The sequence below is a fragment of the Bubalus bubalis genome, chromosome 16, assembly GCF_019923935.1.
Source record: "Bubalus bubalis isolate 160015118507 breed Murrah chromosome 16, NDDB_SH_1, whole genome shotgun sequence".
Taxonomy (NCBI): Eukaryota; Metazoa; Chordata; class Mammalia; order Artiodactyla; family Bovidae; genus Bubalus; species Bubalus bubalis.
This window is the reverse complement of record NC_059172.1, coordinates 61,634,938-61,658,326: the sequence shown is the minus strand read 5'-3', so window position 1 is coordinate 61,658,326 and position 23,389 is coordinate 61,634,938. Positions and strand designations below refer to the sequence as shown.

The following is a 23,389-nucleotide window of genomic DNA, read 5'->3' as shown; positions in this document are numbered from 1 at the left end:
CACAACTCGATTGCCTCTGTGGCTTTGGGAAGCCACCTGTTCTCTCTGCCCCTTCCCCATCGTCGGCGTTAGTGAGGGCCTGGCCAAAGCCCTCGCAGGTTTGTTGTGGGGATGCAGTGAGAAAATGTGCAGAAAGCCTTCAGTCCAGGCCCTGGCATACAGCAGGTGCTCCGTAACTGATAGCTTTTAATGCTTTTAATAAAAGTGGAATCTGTGCCATGTTCCCATGTCAGAGAGGTGAGCACACACCTGAGTGTGACCCACATTCTAATACAGAACAAGAATCACAGTTGTCGGATCATCGTCTAGGTCACCGTTAGGGTGGGGCTTCCCACCTGCCAGTGGAGGAGGCCTAAGAACCTCAGGTTCCATCCCTGGGTCAGGAAGATCCCCTGAAGGAGGGCATGGCAACCTACTCCAGTATTCTTGCCTGGAGAATCCCATGGACAGAGGGGCCTGGGAGGCTCCAGTCCGTAGGGTCGCAAAGAGTCAGACACCACTGAGTGACAGCAACATGTGCATCCTTAGGATATGTGCGCAGCATCCCAGAGTGTAGCCTGGGTCCCTGCACGCCCTCAAGGTAATGGACAGGGCATTGAAGGGTTGGCCCCATGCCACACTGGGAATCCGCCACTGTTTTTATTTGCAAGCCCCCAAGGTTGACCTCTGACCTGCGGGATCATTTACTTTCAGATTTTTCAAGCTGGTAACAAAAACTATGCCCTATCTCTGGTTTTTATTTTCGTTTCGCCCCAATATTTAGTGACTCCCTTACCTTCCTCCTGTTGGCTGGTCTTACCAACTGTTTCACCTAAAGCTTTCTGGTGTCTCGTCTCTTTCTTGCCGGTTTCTCCTAGAAGCTCTCCTCCGAGTGGAAACCAGAGATCAGGCTCCCATCTGGCAGTGACCACGTCATGCTCAAGTCCCTGGACTGGAATGCCGAGTACGAGGTCTATGTGGTGGCCGAGAACCAGCAGGGCAAGTCCAAGGCGGCACACTTTGTGTTCAGGACCTCGGCCCAGCCCACAGCCATCCCAGGTATGACACCTCTGCTTTCTGTGAGTTTCCTGCTTTGAATTAATGCACAAGCACCGCACCTCCTAATGTGCCTGAACAGCCCCTGACAACTCGCTTGCTTACAGCCATCCTCATGATTGGTTGCCCATGCAGAGCTTAGTTTTGCTTTGTACCGAGCTGTGCAGTAGGCTGAGCTGGACTGGACCCCCAGGAAGGCTTGGGCAAGCATCCTGGGTGAAGGTTCTGTGTCCATCAGCCCTGGAGGACTGATGGTAAGCCAGTCCGTGGGAACCCCTCAGGTGGGAAAGGCCCCAGCTCCAGCCAAGCTTTGGATGCTCATTGAGGAAGAATCCTTTTCTGAGTCCTTATCTGCTATCTACCATTTCATACAAGGACCACAAACCTGTTTTTAAGCGCTTTCTGTCTGATGCTTGCTTACCTGCACCACCGTGGTCCAGATTCTCTTCTCTGTGGGGGAGCCCAAGAGAAGGAACAGATGGTGCCCAGTTAAATAAAAAGCCTCTCTGCCAAGGGCCTCACAATTGAAACAAAGATTAAATGGAGCCACTTGAAACAGATCAAGTGGAGAACATAGATGCTGGAAACCCCCATCTGTGAAAGGCAGTCCAATCTGCTAGAGACCAGGGTGGGAGATGCCATCCCTTCCAGGAGATGCAGATCCATCTCTAGGGATACAGGACCAACTCAAGTGCAGGAATAAGTGCGAGTTCTGCTTTCTGGCCCAGCTGCCTTGCTGCTGATGGCCAGACTCCTCATTGACCAAATTCCATGGAGCAGAAAGAGGTCTTCATCGTCCCTCTCTGCTTTCCTGACCAACCACATACTGACCACAAGCAGGAGAGGTGGGCATAGAACATACAACTGCAGCTTAGTAGAGGGAGCCCCAAAAACTCTCTACAGCATCCAGGTGTGATAGGAAGATGCCCCAACCTCCTGGTGGCCTTCATTTGGCCACCATCATGTCTGTCCTGTCCAGAGTGCTTGCCCCCTAGTTCTCAGCTCAGTGGTCATGATCGCTCATCCCAGTGGGAGAGAGGCCAGAAGGGACATGTCACAGTAGTGACACAGGGCTGTGTGTGTGGCAGTGGGTTAGTCGAGCAGCCGCAAAATGAGATCAGTGTGTGATTCCCGGATGGTTGGTCGTGCATGAGTGTGTGTGTGTGTGTCTGAGAGACGTGTGCAGGCCCCCAGGGAGTTGGCGGCCATAGATGAGATGCATCCATGGTCCTCCCCTCCGTGTTGGCAGGGAGACCCTCAGCACAGGCTAGGGCGGGCGTGTCTCTGCAGGCACTGGCCACGTGGTCAATGATGATGCCGCAGCATCTGGGCGTAACTGCAAGCAATGGTCTGCTCACTGATTCGCAGGCTGTCCGAACGGAGGTGCCTGTGTGTCCTCTGCCCTTTCTGTCTCTGCATTCTTGGGTCAGTTTTTTCCTGATATCGACAGTCTGGTGGGCGTGTCCAGATCCGCTCGGCTCTTATGGGGCATCTAGGAGCTGGGGGAGTGAGAAACCCGAGTGATTCCTTTGCAGTGAAACAGCCCTGCTGGCATCTACTTTCTCGGGTAAGACTCCGTAGGTGGTGATTCCAACATGCTGGGTCCCCAGATGGGGTACTGCGAGCGGCATCAGCTCCTGGGGTTGGAGAAGTTGAGGCCACTGTGTTTCGATACAGAAATTCTGGGGAGTCCTGCCCATGGAGTGGTCAGAGCCCTTCTGGCTAATCTCCCAGGTGCCCAGTTAACGGGGAGGAGGGGCTGCTCACCTCGCCCACCGGGGCACCAGGCTCTACTGCACAGGTCTCAGCAAGAGCTTGCCTGGTTAAGACTTCTTCTCTGGGACCTGCGGATAAAGCCTCTGAATTAAAAGATGTACGTTGATGGTGGAGTTCTGTGGTCAGCGGGCACTGGAGGTGAGAGGCGCAGATCTAGATCCCCTTTAAGACCGCCAGGCGTGGGGTGGGCTTGTGCCGCAGGAAGAAGAGGCCGATGTTTTGCTGAGAAGTCAGCCTGTGTTCAGTTTGTTGCGCATAGACCAGTGATCAGATACATCTCTGTCCCCACGTGTCAAAAGCTCTAGAGACCTGAAGGCTCCTGACCGTACCTTAGAGACCTCCCTTATCAAAGGTAACACTTTCCTAATCAGACTCCTGTACTTGACCGTGGAGGCTTCTGTTCTCTCACTTGAATTTCATTTGCTCGCTGACCCCTAACCCCTGAATTCACCCTGCTGTGCTGCTTGTGGCCTTGCTGAGCTGCGGAACTGGCCTTATGGTGATAATACCGCACTGAACTCAGTTCTCTAACCTTTGTCAGCTTAATTTACGAAGTTGAATTAACCTTGGATTCTTGCGTTCTCTGTATTTGACCTAATTTTTTTTTTCTTTTTATCTATTTTTTTTTCTCTGTTTCTGTCTCTTCCTCCTCTTTCCTCCTCCCCCCTCCCCTTCCTGTGTCTGTCGTCGCATATACCACCTTGGACGTCACTGGGACATCCCCACTGCCACATTTGTTTTTAAACAACCACATTCTCTCTGGGGACCCATTGCTTGGCACCTGCAGCGACCTTGGGAGGCTCCTCTGCATCCTACACCTTTGTCTCATTGCTTTTCTCTGCAGTGACTCTTCTCTTGCTCTGTTAGGAACTTGAACACACACACACAAAAATTTAAATTTGCTTAAAAAGCTCAGTTCCTATGAGAATGATGAGTGCCCCCCCTTTGGAAGAATCTGTCAGGACTGCCACGGCCACGCCAGCAAGCTCTCTGTGGAAGAGGAAGGTTTGGCAGTTGGAAACAAGCTGGACCTCCAGACATATTATTCCCACCCACAGATACATTTGAGCCACTTCATACGAAGTTTGCCCCTTTTCTTCGTAGAGTATAAAAATATTGGGAGCTCTTTTCTTTAGACCCTGTATGTATAAAAACCATGACGCTAGGTTTTTACACGTAAAAACCTTGTCTGTAAAAACTTACAGACAAGTCTTTACACAGCTGCTACTGGTCGCATTTTTGGTTCTTACCTGAAGATGACGTAGCAGAGGAAGGTTTCTAGGTACCCTCTAAAGCTTGCATCAGATAAAACCACCCCGCGTCCCCCCTCTAACCCCGTGTGCCTCCTCTGCCCTGCAGTAAGTAGCTGGCTTTGCTTGCATTCAGTGCCCATGGTAAGCCCACTGCAATCCACCAGAGCATTTTGCTGGCCAGATGGGCACAGTTCAGTCGCCGTGTTGCCCAGACAGCGGAAGAACTCCGATTTAATCAGGTATTTTCTGGGCTGATCCCACATTCTGGGAGGCACTTTGGTCCTGGTAGTATAACCAGCACCCGACGCTGTTGAGGACGTGCCCAACACCTGTGGGCTCTGGAGGGTCGTGTCTCCCATTCGGGGTAACTCCTGCTGCCTGGCTAAAGATCAGCCATGGACCTCATGTCTCGGCGGATGTGGTCCAACTGTGACCCACCCTATCGCCTAAGCGGCAGTCCCCCAGGTCGGAAGCATCTGCTGTGAGCCTGGCCTGAGTCGCACGCCCTCCCCACACACGCTCAGCAGAGCCAAAGGCGGGGCCAGCTCTGAGCGTCGATGAATCAGAACTCAGCCAGCCTGCCCCATTTCCAGAGTGTCCCTAAGCCCACCCCCCACCACCACCCCATCTGTCAGTGGCCTCAGTGACGTGTTTCAAATTTTGATGGAAGCCAGCTGCTCCTCTGTTGTCGGGGGTACACCCCGTCCCCCACATGCCCACGAGAGGAAGTGGGGTGTGTTTGTTACAGTTCCCGTGGAGATTCCTGTTCAGTAGCATCAGTGTCTGTGCTCAGGGGTCCTTCTTGTGGTCACATACCATTCCACGTATCTCATCTCTGAGCATCTCCACAGAAGTTTGATTTTTGTTCTGTTTGGTTCCTTTATTTTTTAGTTCTGTTGTTGTTTTTTAACGTTCGAAGACTAGCCTTTCCCTTTGGGAAACCAACTGTGATCCTATGATCTTCGGGGTGACGCTGCCCAAGTCCCTGGGCACAAACAGGCCCGTGTCCTCGGCACTGGCAGTTTAGAGGGTCACGTGCAGACACCAGAGGCCCCACACTGTCCATCAGCGAGGCCAGGCAATGCCTCTTGCCCCAGCCCCATCGGCCTGCAGCCCCACCACAAACCTCTCCCCCCGGGGTCCTCCACCTCCAGCCCCACCGGGGCAGCAGGAGCAGACACGGCTCTTAGATACAAGGAGAGGATTTCAAAGAGGCACGCGTGCCTCCGGGCTCAGCATAGAATCCCAGTGCCATACCGAGGGCAAAGGAGGACGAGATGGTCCTCGCACAGTGACCCATCGCTGGCTCCCGCTCTTGATATCATCTTGGGCGAAAGTCACATATTCGCCCAGGAGGGCCCATCCCAGTCCCGTAGGCGAGGGCTCAAGCCAGTGTTTCTGAAGGGACTGCAGGAATCGGGCCCAAAGTGTGGGAGAGCTTGACGTCCATGAACCTGTTCCCTCAGCTCATTCTGGGCCAGGCAGACCCCAACTGAAGCAACTCTGGGGTCCCTGAGTTGGGCCCATTCAGACAGGCCCCTGGTTTGTAAGGAATGCCCTTCGGGGGGTGGGCAGCATTTGGGCACACCCCCCTATCATGGTGGCTGCGGCCCCCAGTCCCTGAGACAGCTCCCTCTGCAGGAGGGTGCGCTCGCCACCCTGCTCAGCCACCCCTGCCCTGGCTCAGCGCTGCCCACGTTCCACACGCCACAGGGCTTTTCTGCTCATTTTCGGAGTATTTATACGGCAGGTTTGGATCACGTTTTTCTACTAATAAGAATGCTAACATTGTTGTGCAGATAATCAGCAAGGCCTTGATGAAGTTTACACCTTTGCATTATTAAAGGAAATAACAGTTCATGTGAACTCACCAGCGTGTTTGGATTTTATTTGATAATGGTGTATCCTGCCAAAGTCCTTCGCCTCCATTCACAGGGCCCCACGGATTACTTTGATCCCCAGAGGACCCTTTAAATGGCACCCAGACTTGCAGCCCATTGAGTGGAGGTCTAGCCTCTGGAGCCGCTTTTCCCTGCTTGGTTCTCTTAGCTCTCCTAAGTCAGAGCTGCTGTGTGGGGTCGTGCCTCCTTGCACGTTCCCCCAGGAGATGGGGGAGGGGAAGTGTCCTTGCAGAGCCGAGAAGGTCAGGTTGGGGTCAGAGGCATGCTCTGGGCCACCAGATACACAACTCTGTTGCATGTTCTCCCGATTTCACGGCTCCCTTTACAACTTCATATCAAAGGCTGCACAGAGTGACCTGGTGACAGAGAGAATCAGAGAGAAGGTGCTCATTTGCAGACCCTACTCTGTTTATAATCACACTTAGTTGGATGCCTCCTGAAAGCCCAGAGACCTAGCCATCTGCTCAGCAGACTTCGGGAAGGAACAAGCAGAAAAGTAAGGGGGTCAGGAGTGAACCGGAACCTCAGCTTAATGGTCCCAAGAGTCAGAGGAGGGAGACGGGCACATCTTGCTGCGCTGCTGTTCTGGGGCGCAGTGACTGCGGCCCCGGGTCATCTGCCAGGGCTGAGACTGCCTTCTCATCTTGCGGCATTTAAGAGCGTAGGCACTTGGATGTCTCAATCTTGGGCAAGCCAGGTCCCTGCTCAGTACCGACGCCCCCCAGGCCAGGAACCACAGACGCTGAGCAGCCCCAGATCATAGCCTCAAGGTTCAGGGCAGCTCAGAGCCCAGAGGTTGTGGAGAAATTGCTCCCAAGAGGCACTCTTTATATGTAGAGAGGTCAGGGGAAGGTCACACAGAGACCTCAGAAGTTGTTTTCTTTTTCCTTTTGTAAAATGTTAAGCAATATGTAGGCGATAACCTTTGTCCTTCTGGTTTCCCGAACTGAACAATTCTGTAAAGGCCACCGAGAGGTAATGAATGTTGGCTTGACTTGGATACTCGTTCATTTCCATCCCAGTCTGTCTTTTGTTTGCTTGCCAGGTTGCACAGTAGTAAATATTCCACCTGCCAGTGCAGGAGATTCTCGTAAGAGACTCGGGGTCCATCCCTGGGGTGGGAAAATCCCCTGGAGTAAGGCAAGGCAACTCACTCCAATATTCTCGTCTGGGAAATCCCATGGACAGAGGAACCTGGCAGGCTGTAGTCCATGGGGTTGAAAACAGTCAGACACAACTTAGTGACTAAAACAACAAAAAAGTGTCCTTTAACGTTTTTTTGTAAAAGCACCACATACCCTTTCTTTAGCTTGAGGGGCACCTCACTTCCCCTGTAAGTCTAGATCCTTATTGGTAAAGTGAGTGATCCCTTGGGGATAAGTCTTTGCTCTCTTTCCATCCTTCAAATACATCAGTAATGTTAAGGTTACCAGGTAAGATTACACAGCTCATCCTTGAGTGGCGAGTCATAGGAACAACTGTTACTCATTGTAATGCAAGGATGAGAAAGACCTAGAAAACAGTGGTCCTCAAACTCTTAAGGAGAAGGCAATGGCACCCCACTCCAGTACTCTTGCCTGGAAAATCCCATGGACGGAGGAGCCTGGAAGGCTGCAGTCCGTGGGGTCGCTAAGAGTCGGACACGACTGAGTGACTTCACTTTCACTTTTCACTTTCATGCATTGGAGAAGGAAGTGGCAACCCACTCCAGTGTTCTTGCCTGGAGAATCCCAGGGATGGCAGAGCCTGGTGGGCTGCCGTCTGTGGGGTCGCACAGAGTCGGACATGACTGAAGCGACTTAGCAGCAGCAGCAAACTCTTAATTGCATAAGAATCACTGGGATGCTTGATCAAATCCTGAGCCTGAGCCTCACCCCAGAGATTCTAATTTCCTAGAATCGGGGAACCCCCAAATCTGAATTCTTCACAAAGCATCGCAGGAATTCTGCTGCAAGTGGGGAAACATTATGCTAAAAGGTATTTATTTTTCAACTAGAGATAAAAATCACAAGAATCTGTGAATAAAGATGGGACCTACTGAGTGTTTCGGTCTTACAGGGAAAAGTCCCGCTTGGTGCACACTGTGGAGGAGATGGACATTAGAGAACCTATATCCTGTGCTGGGGGCCTTCCCAGGTGGCTCTAGTGATAAAGAGCCCACCTGCCGATGCAGGAAACATAAGAGACGCAGGTTTGATCCCTGGGTGGGGAAGATCCCCTGGAGGAGGTCTTGGCAACCCACTCCAGGATTCTTGCTGAAGAATCCCCCTGGACAGAGGAGCTTGGCAAGCTACAGTCCATGGGGTCCCAAAGAGTCGGACACAACTGAAGCAACTTAGCAGGAGCAGCGTCCTTTGCTGGGGACTGTAGGACATCTAACATGCAATGACTGGCTCTTCGAGTTAAAGAGGGCTTGATAACATCCTCTATCCCAGGCCCTGCCCAGTGCGGGAACCTCAGCCAGAGCATTATAGCATCCTGACCAGGGGATTTTCCAGCCTTTGCTTAATGCCTCTGGCAGTGGGGAGCTCATCTTCCAAGGCAGCGCACACCACGTCTAAAGAGCTCTTATTTGCTAGTTTGTTTTTTTTTCATCTGAGCTGAAGTTTGCCTGCCACCCCCTTAGTTTCCATCCACTGGGGACCCTGGTTGAGACTGCCTCTCCCCTCTCATGACATATCTTTAAGTATTTGGAGGCAGAGTTCTCATCTCCAAGGCTAAACACTGCTCATTTGTGCGGCAAATATTCTGTAAATATTTCTTGTAAGTTGAGTTGTGTTACTTGCTGGGGAGACAAGAGGTAGAGACAAATATGCCTGCTAGGATATTCAAGAGGGTGGGGCAGCCAACCAAAAAGCGTATCAATGGGAATTTCCCTTGTTGTCCAGTGGTTAAGACTCAGCACTTCCACTGCAAGGGGTGTGGGTTCAATCCTTGGTCAAGGAACCAGGATTCTGCATGCTGCATGGTGTGGCAAAAAAAAAAAAAAAAAAAAATGCTGTTCATGTCAGTGAACAGAAAATGGCAGATGGAAATAGTAGTAAGAAGGGAATTGTTTAGTTGCTAAATTGTTTAGTCACTGTGTCTGAAACTTTCTGTGACCCCATGGACTGTAGCCCTCCAGGCTCCTCTGTTCATGGGATTTTCCAGGCAAGAATACTGGAGCAGGTTGCCATTTCCTTCTCCAGGGGAATCTTCCCGACCCAGGGGTTAAACCCACATCTCCTGAGTTGCAGGCAGATCCCTTACCACCAAGTCACCTGGAAAGTCAAGAAGGGAATAAAACAGAATAATGTGGTAAATATGGGTGGAGAGTGCCCTGACTTATGACGGTCAGAGGTGTGGGAGCATCTACTGCATGTGTGGGACCTTTTAGACCAGGGAAAGCAATTCTGTTTTCTATCAGTCTTATAGCCCTCCTGGCCCTTCCCCAGATGTCTCGTGATGTTAGCCTTGGCCTTCCAAGCCATGCAGCCCTCCAAAGGGTCTGCTGAGCCCAGGGCATGGGTGGATAATGGCTGTCTCTCCCACACAGACCACTTTGCGGTGGTTTGTTTTCCTTCCTTAGAGACGTGACTAGTCCCCTAAAAACTATATTTATGTATCAACCTCAGAACATGGTGTTAGGGCCTTTGAGTCCAAAAGTACAGACATTCTTTCCCCTCAGTAATACCTTAGGCTCCTTCTGCAGGAAGTAGACAGTTAACACCTATTGGGTATGGAAGTCAGGAGACCACAGTGGCCTCCGGCCCTGAGTCACGGGATGGGGAGGAAACCCAAGGCCGTATTTCTTCTTGTTCGGGGAAGCAGCTTTGGGATTCTGAAGGCCAGGAAGGCCTGCATCGCTGTTTCTTTTCTTTTGTGTGTGGATGTGTGAGCACCTTGGATAGAGAGAGTGGATGGTGTGGTGCTGGGGAGATCAGCTCTAGCTGACCGTAGGGACCCTTGGTCGATTTCCTGTTGCCGAAGCCTAGAGACAGAGTGACCAGAACCAGTGCCCTGAGCATGGAGCCGGTCACCAGACTCGGGTCTTCTTGAGAAACAGGCCGTGTCTTCAGTGCAGGGTTGAAAGGGGCCAGTGGGAGAGCCTAGCAAGGACCTGGGAAGCAAAGGAGTCAAAATATTCAAGATCCTAGGCAGCTCCTCTGGTGTAGAAATTAGGTTGTGAGTGGTTGTCTCTTACTGCTGGCCGGTGGCCCAGACCCTGAATTGAAGTTAGAAATAAGGACCATCAGAATGGGACAGCTGTTGAAGGAGCCCCACCGTGCCTGAGCAGGGCTCTAGGGCACAGGTACACAGACCACATGCAGAAAGAGGATGTGTTCCATCTCTGTCACCTGGGTTACCTGTTCCTTCCGTGAACTGGCGTGTGATGTGGCCAGCAGCCCCCCAGGCAAAGGCTCAGGGAGACCCGGGTCGTGTTGGCCACAGTCCCTGCCTCTGGTCCGCAGACGGGTCATCCCAGTGGGTGTGGAGGACACGGGAAGCTTCAGACAAGGTCTGGTGGTGGGATGACGCTGCTGTCTTTGTGGAACCCTGCCCTCCCAGGAGAGGAAAATGAAACAGACTTTTCAGTCTGAGGTCATGGTGCCACACTGGCTTCCACAGAGCTCTGCATGGGTCCTTCTTCCCCCCAGCATAGCCTCTGCCTTTCTGAAGCTGTTGGGAACCACCAGGCAATCCGGGGTTAACCGCAGCCACCTAGCACGAACCGCGAGGGCACGCTGTGGAGCTGAGCCTGGGGTCCTTCTGCCATACCGCGAGTAGCCCAAGGCCCTGGACAATTCTAGGGGGACACCAGGGAGTAAGACACAGAGGTGGTCATTCGAGTGGGTCCAGCCAGAGCAGGGATGCTGGGCATTGCTCGAATGTTAGAGGGTGCGTTTGTCCTGTGTGAGTGAGCCAGCCGTTGCGGGAGTGTATCTCTGTGTGAGTCTGCTGGGTTTCCAGAAGTCAAATCCAAGCGGGCCTGGCTCCCAGATGGTGAGTATTCCCAGACCTTCTACCTTGCCCAGTGGGCCTGGGGAGACCCCCATGTCTCCAGAGCAGGTGGGCTTCATTCATCTTCCTAGTGCAGTGAAGGAAGGTGTGGTCCAAAGTCCAGATCCTCTGGAGCAGTTCCTAAAGAGCAGGAAGATATCCCCACAGCCCAAAGGGAGCCCTGGGGACCCTCTGCTCCCCCATCTGAGACCCTCTTCCCCTATCTGGGACCCCGTCCCTGGCAGCTCCCAGGGCTCCCAGGGAGACCAGCCAAGTGTGGGCTGAGAGCAGAGGTGGAGACGTGGTGCCAGTCTGGGCCCCTGTCCTGGCTGGTGGCTGCCTTGTGCCCCATCCCCTGATCTGTGAGAGCAGGCTGCCATTCCTCTGTCTTTAAGATAGGAAGAAACCCTGATGTCTCAACCCCAAAAGGCCCAGGGTCGGTGGCACTCTGGACACAAATGCCACGGCAGTCCCGTGGGCTCTACCCCACACCCAGGGCTGTTGCTCGGCAGGTCCGGGTTTGCATCTCCAGGTACTAACCACCCCCATCCCTCTCTCCCTCCCACCCAAGCCAACGGCAGCCCCACCTCGGGCCTGAGCACTGGCGCCATCGTGGGCATCCTCGTCGTGACCTTCGTCCTGCTCCTGGTGGCCGTGGACGTCACCTGCTACTTCCTGAACAAGTGTGGCCTGCTCATGTGCATTGCCGTCAACCTGTGTGGCAAAGCCGGGCCCGGAGCCAAGGGCAAGGACATGGAGGAGGGCAAAGCTGCCTTCTCGTGAGTGCAAACCCACCCCCCACTGCTAAGCACCCAGGCCCGGGCCCCAATCAGGGAGCCACCTCAGCCTTCCCATTGCAAACCCCAAGGGAAGCGAGGCTTAGAGAAATGTTAAAAGCAGACACCTGAACCCAATCTCACATCTAGAATCTCATAGAAATTCCCTATGTAAGGTCAAAAAGAGAGGTGTGGTCAGAGCCTAGCCTGGAGGGGAGCTGCCATGGAGAGACCCGCTTGCCTTGCCGCCGTGCATGCCTCCGTCACTCACCAGATACTCCCGGAGCAGCAGCTGCTATGGGCATGGCACCGCCAAGTGCTAGGGGCACAGTGAGCAAAACAGATGAGGACGCCTGTCCTCCTGGAGGACGGCCCAGACAGAAGCTGTGCTCCTGCATCTCTGGAGAAACAGATCCTGAGCCAAATAGAGGAACCTTCACAGACTGTCGTCAGGCGGGGCTGAGCCGCAGCAAGGCCAGAAGGGACAGAGCAAGGAAATAGGTCGTTAGCACCACCCCATGCCAGGCACTGTGTATACACGTACGTGTACATATACATATAGTTTTACACGCATCATATACATGCTTATACACGTGTGTTTGTACTTACATATACGTGTGTCACGTATGTGTGCATATAGTATGTGCGTGTACATGCATCATTTATGCATACATTGTTGTTGTTTAGTCTCTTAGGAAGTTGAGTCATGTCCAACTATTTTGCGACCCAATGGACTGTGGCCCGCCAGGCTCCTCTGTGGGGGATTCTCCAGGCAAGAACACTGGAGTGGGTTGCCATTCCCTTCTTCAGGGGATCTTACCAACCCAGGGATTGAACCCGAGTCTCTTGCATTGGCAGGGGCATTCTTTACCATTGTGCCACCAGGGAAGTCCATATAGGTAGACACACATATGTATACATGTGTGCACTTACATGTACATGTTCTTATACATATATCATATTCATGTACATACTTACATATACATATATGTGCATGTTACATATACTTACACATATACAGGTATGTGTGCAAACTTACATATACATACACGTATATATATCATATACATGTATATACTCAGGTGTTCATGTACATTTGTACTTGATATATATACATAAATATCACATACTTATATATATACATGCATCATAAACTTGTGTATACTTATATATACTTACATGTGTACGTACATGATATACATGTTCATTCTTACATGTACACATAGGTATGCATATACACACATATTTACCGTGTATACACACGTGGATGACTTCAGCACTAATCTGTGCCAGGTGCTTTCCTCAGTACTTTATATTCATTGTTTCAGTTAATGTCCATAACATCTAGGCAAGTGGAGACTGTTACTGGCCCCATTTTACAGGTGAGGACACAGGCAGGGGTGAGCAAATGAGGTGCTCAGGGTCACACAGCTGGCAGGAATGGGGGCTGAGATCCAGCACTGGGCTCTGGCTCTGGATGCACCGCGCCCCCGCCAGCCTGGGGCTGGGCGCAGGTACCTGAGTGTGGCTGGCTTCCCTGGGAGCCCCCTGCCTCCCCCAGCTACCCGGGATGGAACCAGCGGAGCTCTCTCCACAGGAAAGACGAGTCCAAGGAGCCTATCGTGGAGGTGCGAACGGAGGAGGAGCGGACCCCGAATCACGACGGAGGGAAACACACAGAGCCGAACGAGACCACACCGCTGACGGAGCCCGAGTACGTGGGCCCCTCCCTGGCACAACCCCACACCCACCGCAGCACCCTACCCACACCTCCGTGCTTCCCACCCGCGGCTCCAGGCCCGGCATCACCGGCCAGAATTCTGGAGTCCTGGGCCAGGAATGCCTGACCCCACTCTCCTCAGAGAGGAGGCATTCGTGGTCCTATCTGGGAGACTGTGGGTGACCTTTTAAAGAGCTCTGTGCATCAGTGGGATCCCTAGACCCTGGGCCCAGGTCACACAAACACACACACAAACACTCACACACACACACCCCGGAAATGACTCAAGGAGACAAAACATCACTGAGAGAGCTTAGATTCTGTTTAGGATTTCCAAGAATTTTAGGGTTTTCTGCATTTCTTCCTAAAAGGGTGAGGGAAGCTGGGGACCTGGTAAAGCCTGGCCCTCCTGGTCTCTTAAGCCTTGAGGACCATCAGTCAGAAGGCACATCCAGCTTTGGGTGTCAGGAATGCCAGGCTGTCGTGGGTACCATGGGTTTGAAGGGAATGGAGTTTGATGGAAGCGCAGAATCTCTGGCTGGACAGCGCCCCAGCCCTGAGGGGCCACGTGGAGCCCCTGTCTGTGGGGCAGCTGGAGCCGATTCCCCAGGGACCTCGGATGCCTGCAGTGGTGGACGCTGAGCTCAGCTGGCCTCTCCCCGGGTCGAGTTGTGAACAGGGCTCTGAAAGGCCCGCCGCAGATGTTAGGGAAAGGGAGCCCCAGGCAGGCGGCAGGGAGGAAGGCGAGAGGCCCCCGCCAGGTCCACGTTCTCTGTCGTCTCCTGTGTCCTCCTCTTCTGCCCGCCTGGGCGTGTGCTGCCTCCCGCGTCCTCCTTTCTCTGTGGGCCTGTGTCCTGCCTGTGCGTCCCCGCATGCCCGCCCTCGGCCCCCTCCTGGCCTCCGCCCTCTCTTGGCTTCTCCGTCTGTCTCAGCTTCATCGTCTATCTCTTCTACTTCCTGTCCTCCCCGCAGGCTGCCTGCTGACACCACAGCCACTGTGGAGGACATGCTGCCTTCTGTCACCACCGTCACCGCTAACTCTGACACTATCACCGAAACCTTTGCCACTGCTCAGAACAGCCCCACCAGTGAGACCACCACCCTGACCTCCAGTATCGCCCCCCCGGTCGCGGCCACCCCTGAGTCAAACTCTGTGCCCGCCGGCCAGGCCACCCCGTCCAAGGGGACCGGCGTCACTGCCGCCTCCCCGGCCCCGGCCCCAGCCCCCAAGGTTGCCCCCCTCGTTGACCTGAGCGACCCTCCGGCCTCAGCCCCGGCCGCCAACAACCTGTCCTCTAGCGTCCTGGCCAACCAGGGGGCCGTGCTCAGCCCCAGCACCCCGGCCAGCGCGGGCGAGGCCCCCAAGGCCCCTCCAGCCAGCAAGGCCGCCTCCCCGTCGGCAGCCAGTCCTCTGGCAGCAGCCCCGACGGCCCCTGCCCCGGAAGCCCCCCAGGCCAAGCAGGAGGCTCCCGGCACCAAAGGTCCGGACCCCGAGCCCACCCAGCCCGGCGCCTCGAAGAGCCCACCCGAGGCCGCCCGGGCCCTCGCCAGCCCGAAGAGCGAGGCGGCCTCCGTCAGCACCACAAACCCTGCCCAGGGCGAGGACTTTAAAATGGACGAAGGGAACTTCAAGACCCCAGATATTGACCTTGCCAAGGATGTTTTTGCAGCCCTGGGCTCTCCTGCTCCCGCCGCTGGGGCCAGTGGACAAGCCTCTGAGCTTGCTCCTTCCACGGCCGACGGCTCTCTTCCGCCTGCACCAGCCAAGACCGAGTACGGCCTCTCTCTGTCCGCTGTCGTCGGGTGGTGTCCCGTGGTGGTGTGCGTCTGTGCTGTGCTATGTCCTCCCTGTTAGATGTGTCTTCAGCCTCATCCAGGGCTTCTCGGAGGCGACTGTCAGCCAGGGGCTGGGCCAAGGCAGAGAGCGGGGGACAGGCAGGCAGCCGCCTGCTTACTAATTAGGCCGTGTTAATTACGTTTGATCCTTATCGTCCTAGCAGTGGTATCTCTTGTCCCTGGAGGAGCCCTTGCATTTGGGTCACTGATGAGCATAGCTTGGGAAGTGAGCTAAGGAGGCCAAGGTGCCCTCATTGGCCACCCTAGGGCCCACGGGCAGGGTGTCATCCAGGGCCAAAGCCGAGTCCCCACCAGCATGGCACAGTGGTGCAGGGAGTGAAGAGGCAGACCCCAAGGCTTGTGGGGGGTGGGTAGGATCTGATCCAGAAGCCCCCGAGACACCCCAGCCTGGACGCCCACACACCCACCTGCTTCTGCCCCGAGTGACTGGGGAGACTCAAGCTCCCAAGCCCTGAATGAGGGCTGGGTTTCCCAAGTTCAAGACCGTGTCCTTCAGCGTACAGGTTTCTTAAATGTGAGGCCAAAATGTAGGGACGCCAGCTGGGCCTGGAGTCTGAGCCTTCTCTCGTGCATCCTTAGACCAGCTTCTCACTCCTGGGACTGACTGAGGCCAAGAGTGACTGAGTCAGATGGAGGTTTTTATAGAGGCTCCTTGGCTGCACCCAGATAAGCTGGAGTGCTGCCACCCAGAGACTCAGGGGGAACCCTGAGTCTTTCGGGAAATAAAAGGATGGCCCTGCCCACCCAACCGCACTCAGCTCCCCTGGAGCCTGGCAGCCCACTCCAGCCTCTCACCAGACTCCCATGGGAAACTGCCGTGGTAACAAAGAGCATCAGAGGCATCACCAGGAAAGGCAGAGCACTGAGTGGTGGGAGTGTGGACAGGCAAGCGCCGTTTGCAGAGGGTCCCCTGGAATCGGTTCCAGGGAGCCTGACACACACATCATTTAGATCAAGCTGGGCAGCTGCTGCTGCTGCAGCCATGCAGGGTGAGGGGAGGCTGCTCCCGAAACACTTCCACACTCCAGGTAAAGCTGAAGCCCCCCCGCCCCCCAACATCAGATCAGGGCTAGAAGGGCACCTTCCTCTGCTTCAGCGGCTCTCCGCTTTGGCTGCACATCTAGAACCACTTGGGTGCTTTTAAAAGTCACCACGTTCTGACCCAGGAGATCAGGATTTCTGAGGACACGGCCCAGGGTCAGTGATTTTCAGAGACTCCAGGTGATCCAGAGATGCAGCTGAAGTTGGAGTCCAGTGCTCCTTTGAGGGACTGGCTGGAGGGTGGGTTACGGCGGACCATGATCTCAATGCTGTTTTCCCGATTCTCCGCAGGAAGGGTCCCGTAGAAGCAAAGCCGGAGACAGAAACAAAGCCAGCGCCAGCCGAAGTCCAGACGGTCCCCAACGATGCCACACAAATAAAGGAGAATGAGAGCAAAGCGTGATGGGTGACGAGACACCAGCAAAGATCAAAATATAAAGTGACACAACAGCTTCACCAGAGCATCTCCAATATCACACACACACACACACACACATGCACACACGCACACACACACACACATCTCATTCCTCTAGTGTCTTTTGCCTTTAAAAAAAAAAAGCTAAGCAGATCAACATGGGATCTCCTTTTTGTAGATTTATAGAAAGGGTTCCTTTGTTGCACACTCACTTGTAAGAAAATGAGACAAAAACGTGAAACCCACAGCCAAACTAGGACACTCGGTTCCCTGAAACCATTTAAAAATCGAACAAAAGGACCCCAAATTAAGAATCTAGGAAGCTCAGAAGAAAAAAAAGAATCTAGGTTCAGGATTTTGGTGTTGCCGAACCGGCACAGACCGGGTTCAGAGAAGTAACTTCCAGACGCTAAGACTAACCGAATGAACAAAGTCCAAGTTTATTTTTCTACTTTCAGTCGAGTTTGGACTCTGTGAAACCTCATAAATAAGTTATAATTTCTGTTCACTTTGTATTTGTTCAGTATGCAAAGTGTGTCGCCCTTCCTAGCTGAATTCAATTCCCACATAGACTCTTGTTTTGTAGGAAGAATGCCAAATGCAGCTTCTGGGGGTAGATCTCAATTTGCAGTATTCGGATTTCTTTTCTCTTCCTTTTCTTTCTCCTTCTTTTTTTTTTTTTTCTTTCTGCCAACTTTGCTTTCCAGTGTTTACAAGTTGACAAATGTTTGACTTCAGTTGTGTTTCGATGTCCATGTAAAATAGCTGCCTTTTTTTTTTTTTAAGTTACAAATACTGCCTAGAGATGTAGGATCCTCCCAGGACAACTTTACAAAATCTAATTGTTTACAGTGGCTCTTCCCCGCACCATCTGATTTGAAATTTTTTGCCTGTGTGCGACTCAGGTGAAAATCCATCTCGTTCTGGAATGGTTTTGCTTTCGGGTTTTCGGTTCCGTTTGCTTGTTTGTTTGTTTCCTTGGGGGTTAGACCACTTCTGATTAGCGACCACCTGCCTGTATCTGTGAAAAGGATCTGCTCCCCAGGCGTCCCCACCCTTCCTTTTGAAGGACTCTTAGGCTTTGTTGAATGAAGCAGAGAAGATTGTATAGTTGGGGCTGGTCTTGGTGAACACACATTTTTACCCCAAACATCCCCTTTTTTGTAGAAAGCCAAATAAAATATATACATACAATTTCCTTTTGAGCCCAGAATCTAGATTTGAGCGGAAGAGCATGTGTGCTTCAGGGAATTAGTGTCTTTTTTTGGAAATCTGTTGAAGTAAAATAACATCAGCCTTCTGTTCACTTAGGCAGCATTTGTAGAAACAAAAGGGAAAAAAAAACAAAAAACACCAACCTGCTGTCTGGAGTCATAAGACAACTTTTCCTGGATTGGAAACCAAGTGGGGGAAAAAAAAATACAGAAACTTTAAGGGGGATGGGAGGGGGGAGAAGGGAAAAGCCAGCCCTTTGTATAGAAATTTTGCTTTTTTTTTTCCTCATTCTACTTTAGAACTGCAAGCTTGTACACTGTGGATGCGTGAATATTTTAGTGTGAAACGTGTTTTTGTCATAGTATTGAAATAAAACTTCAACATAGTTTGGTTGTGGAAGGTATAGCAGATAGTTCAGAAAAAAAAAAAAAAACATTCAGGAAACAAAAAATAACTCTTAAAAGGAATTGAAGCCTTTAAACAAAGAATGAAATAGAAACGATGATGATGATGAAGATGATGCTAAGTCAACAGAAATGAGCACTCTGCGGGCACCTTTCCCAAGGTACAGAGAAAGTAGCCAGAGGTTAGGGTGGCAGGACTCCCTCTGCGTCCGTTCTGTGGGCCACACTCCCCCGAGTTCTGACACTTCTGCAGTCTGGTCAGTGGCGCTTACGCTAGATTATTTCAAACTGTGAAAAATAATGGTCTTGTCATTTGCTCAGTGTGGGGTTATTTTGCATTTTCTCAGCTCCTGGGGATGGAAATGGAGGATCCGGGTCTACACAGGTCTGGCCCTTTGACCTTGGGGCTTGCACAAACCTAGGGTTCGCATGCACAGGCCCCCAGGACCGAGCCAGGTGGCAACAGTGGTTAGAGCACGCAGCAGACGGGAGCTCCTGGGCGTCTGAGACAGAAGGGAGGACCCAGCGGGGAGCGGTGGGCTCCTCTGGTTCCCCAGGTTGTCAATGGAACCGATTCCTCATCTTGGGATGGTAATGGCTTAGACCACCTCGGCCAAGCCCACACTAGACCTCACTGAGACAGTGCATCTCACTTCAAGGGGTTGTGCTCAAGTAAACCGATTTGGGTTCTGATGGTTAGGAAGAGAAAGAGGTATGGTCGACCTCAGATAACCTGGCCCAGGGCAGCTGACTCCCCGCCCCCTCCCCAGACCCCGGCTCTGCTGGAACCCCAAACTCTGCCATCCTTTTGTTCTGCCTCTCTCCCGTCACACGTAGATTTGTCTCTGCATGCGTGAGCTTTCCTTTCTTTGAAAAAAACAAACAAACAGAGCAATGCTTTCTCTAAAATCATAGAGGGAGTCGCTTTATTTTCAAGACGTTGTATCTTTTATGTTAAGAGATAAAAGCTTATAGTTTTCCTTTTTTAATTCTTTGAAGGAGGGATCACCCTACCAGTTTCCACTGTCTATGTGTCTATATGTGTATGTGCCATACATATGTAGTCACATAAAGACCGGCACAGCCAGGTTCCGCCAGAGGGGCACTCGGGTGCCACGCGTGGGGCCCCCGAACCCCAAAGGGCCATAGTGTATATAGTGCAGCTGTGAAGTGGAACGCGGTTTTCACACTTTCCTATGGAGCCTTCCGACTCCCAGGCTTTCACTGTAGGCTGTCTGTCCGGATGGTGGTTATCAGATCTCCATTAACATCTCTACCCAGCATCCCCGACTTCGGGGGCCTTCTCTCTTGTTACAGACTTTTTACCAAGTGAAACATCGATACCACCTTTGTTTCCATTCTCACTGGTGTAAATACTGAGTACTAACTGAGAATTTTGACTTTGCATTCTGTCAGAATACTTGTGTTCAATAAAAATTGAAAGAAAAAAAAGCTCTTATGGTCCAACTGGAATTTATTTCAAGTCAACGGACGTTTGTCGTGTGAATCAAGTGTGGAAATGACGCTGGTATTTTTTTTTAACACCAGTAAAACCCAGGGTCCTGAGTTTGTGTTGCCTGAATCATGGCATTTCTAGTCTTTCCTCACAGGTTGATAGAGGAGTTCTCATTGAGAAGGACCAGATATCAAAGTCAGAAAGGTCCCATTCAAGTCTTGGTTCTGCCACTTTCCTGTTGACATTGGAAGAGTTAATCTCCCCCAAACTCAGTTTCCTTTTTTGACAAACAGGAAATGCCAAGAATAGTAGACTCGGGTACTGGCAATGAAGCAGTGTATAGGAAAGCCTGGGCACATAGTAGATACCCAACAGATTGAAGTGGCACGGTTGCCTCCCTGGTGTGTAATAACAGCAAACCCACCTGGAGTCCCAGCACACACCTGAGCTCCAGGGCGCCAACCCACGGTAGACACCCGAGACTTCTAGGGTATATAATACCCCTCCTTATTACTTTTGTCATCCCGCTCAGCACTTGGAGCCTTAATTCAGCCCCCGGGATTTACTGAAACCTCTGAGCCCGAGAGAAGAAGACTTTCCCTCGGCTCAGAATTCTCTTGCATACACTACCGTGCATCTGTGTTGGGAAGAAGCACCCAATAGGGTTGGGATTATCTGTTTAACTATGGAATCAGGAGTTCCTAAAGAAGAGCTGGCCTGAGGGACAGGCGGAGGTGAGACCAGCAAAGAACCCAGGGGCAAAACAACTTCTGAGGGCTGGCCCTCCACCTGCACCAATCTGAATGATACTGCCTTTTGTGTCTATCGGCCTCAGCCTGGCCCCAGCCTGGGTCAGTCTGAAGTCACCCCCAGGGTTGGTTCCTTCTCTGGCCATAGGATCTGTTTAAATGACACAGAGCCACATGCATCTATGTGGCTTCCTGTGCCAGAAATTTCCAGCTGCATGTAGTATGGCAAGGGGTGAAAGGAGCACATTGCTTTTCAAGGTTTGGATGACTCTCCATTATCCATGAGGGCTTGCTTCCAGATCCTTCCTCCTTCAGGCCAGTCTCCTCTCAGCTTCGCTAAGTACTTTTCGAGTGTCTCGAGATGCTCCAGGAGACCGCAGGAGACAAAACACGGTCCAGTGCAACGTTCGTTCATTGTGGGGCTGTGGCAGACAGTACATGCCCAAGCACTGATGTACCGTGGGGTCATTAGGGCTGGGCACCAGCGTTCCAGGTCTCCGCCTCCTTCCTGGCACACAGTGGGATTGTGCGTCTCTGTTCACTTACAGTAGGCGTGGCCACGTGGCTCTCTCTGGACAGAGTATGAACAGGGACGTGCATGTCACTTCTACACAGAGCCTTTGAAAGCCAGTGGGTCTTCGTGTGGCCCCCTGCCCCTGCCCCACCAACTCTGCACGTGGTGCAAGAGCCATCATCTGGGCCCAGAGTGAGGAGTGTGAATAGGCCCATGATGGGCCTGTAACATGCGTGAGCAATCAACCCAGTAAATGTTAAATAACCAGTTCTCCAAAGAAGGAGGGGAGGGGGGATATATGTATGGGGGGTGTGTGTGTGTGTGTGTGTTTATTATAAACTTTACTAACATAATCAATTTACAGTCATAATGCACACAGTACTCTGTACTGAAATCCATGTATCCAATCGATACATATGCTTTGGTTTATTTTTGCTGAAGTCTTGTATCCATAATCAACCTGTGGTTGCAACTGATGGATGAGCATAGTTCCAACATAAATGTTGGTTGATGTATTCATTTATGTTAACAAGTGAGATGAAAGTGACGCAATGAAGATCTATGAGTCAGAACCTCACTCGTTCATCAACAGTGAACAACCTCTTTGCCAAATCAGGTGTAAGTTTTTGAATACCACTTCAATTTTTGCTATTCAGAGTATAATGGCTGCAGACATGACACTTTAAAGTTTAATCTGCATCATGAATATTTTTCCCATCACTCCTTTAAGTCTAGAAAAGCACACACACAGAGAGACACAAAAGCAATCAAACCTTGGTTTGTAGCATTTGTTGACTTCAGGGATATGAAAATATTCCCATTATGACTGATTTCAACATGTCATCACTGGATGAGGAATTAGGTAGAGATGCACAGTAGCTTGGGGCTTCCCAGGTGGCGCTAGTGGTAAAGAATCTGCCTGCCAATGCAGGAGACAACGGATGCAGGTTTGCTCCCAGAGTTGGGAAGAAGGCAAGTCAACCAACTCCAGTATTCTTGCCTGGAGAATACCATGGACAGAGGAGCCTGGTGGGCTAGTCTATGGGGTCATGAAGAGTCAGATACAACCAAAGACTTAGTACACACCCTCATACAGTAGCACATATTATATAGTATTCCCAACATGCAAATAAAAGAAGCGTAGATAACCCCAAGCACAGAGGTCATAATGATATGGAGTAATAATAACAATAAACTTTGTATACACTAATGATAATACGGAAACAATGGAGAACGGATGTGTTTTGAATATGTATTGCTTCATCTTAAGTATGTTAATTGTTAAGTTTACGTAATTTAACTTTTAATAATGATGCTGCTTAACTATGACTCACAAATTCCCTGAAAATTTACCTGCCTCTCTTGCTCCAGTACAAGTTGGCTCCAGCCTACCACTGGATGTTCCTTTATGTCACAAGCCACTTCACCTCAGGATCTGCTACCACAGCGTTATCTAGCCTATCATGGCTAAATCAGGGAGTGCTAAGTCCTATGGACAATAATAAATCCAAGTGAGGGGGGAAGTCAAATTAGTCCTCTCTGAAAAGATTCTACTGAGCAGCAGCCCTGAAAGAAGTGAGCTACTGAGCTATGCAAATATCTGAACAAAGATATCTCAGGCAGCAAGTGCAAAGGTCCTGAGGTGAAGACTTAGTTGGTGTGCTTGATAAAGAGCAAAGAGGCCAATTCAGCCAGAGCAAAGAGCAAGGGATGGTGTGTGGCGGTGGCTGAAGAGTAGGAAATAAGTCAGAGGTATCCAGAGCCAGCTCACATAGGGTCTGTGGACTATGGTTAGAATTTGGCTCTTTCTTCAACCAAGATGGAAGGCTGAGAAAAAAATTTTGAACAGAAGCCTGACATGACTTAAGTTTTAAAACTGTCACCGTAGCTGCTGGGTGCAGAATAGACCACAGGAGGGCAAGAGAAAAAACAAGGATACCAATTAGGAGGCAATAATGTAGATGGTGTGTGTGGAATAAGCTGGTTCCATCTGGAGGTGGGCAAATGATTCTGGCTCTGCTGGAGGTAAAAACAACAGAAACGGGTGATGGATGTGGATCTGAGAGTGACATTGAGGATGACTTCTGGATTTGGAGCCGAATCAACTGAAAAATGTGTGTGAAAGTCGTTCAGTCGTGTTCAACTCTTTGCGACCCCATGGACTATAGCCCACTAGGCTTCTCTGTCCAAGGAACTCCAGGCCAGAATACTGGAGTGGTTGCCACTCCCTTCTTCAGGGGAATCTTCCCAACCCAGGGATTGAACCCAGGTCTCCTGCTTTGCAAGCGGATTCT

General features: G+C 51.5%; 1 protein-coding gene across 26 annotated transcripts in view; it reads left to right on the top strand.

The window, feature by feature from the left end:
• Positions 1-18,371, top strand: part of NCAM1 (neural cell adhesion molecule 1) — a 365,823-nt gene extending 347,452 nt beyond the window's left edge. For 8 of the 26 annotated variants that reach the window (XM_006072486.4, XM_025266884.3, XM_025266882.3 and 5 more), the window contains 5 exons: positions 858-1,038; positions 11,517-11,724; positions 13,319-13,435; positions 14,414-15,214; positions 16,631-18,371. In XM_006072486.4, coding sequence (XP_006072548.1) covers positions 858-1,038; positions 11,517-11,724; positions 13,319-13,435; positions 14,414-15,214; positions 16,631-16,742 — 1,419 coding nt within the window. In that variant the 3' untranslated portion in view covers positions 16,743-18,371. Of the gene's footprint in view, positions 1-857; positions 1,039-3,598; positions 5,931-11,516; positions 11,725-13,318; positions 13,436-14,413; positions 15,215-16,630 lie in introns of those variants that run through there. The other 18 variants (XM_044929744.2, XM_025266883.3, XM_025266887.3 and 15 more) reach the window with 5 other exon arrangements.
• The last annotated feature ends 5,018 nt before the right edge of the window (positions 18,372-23,389 follow it).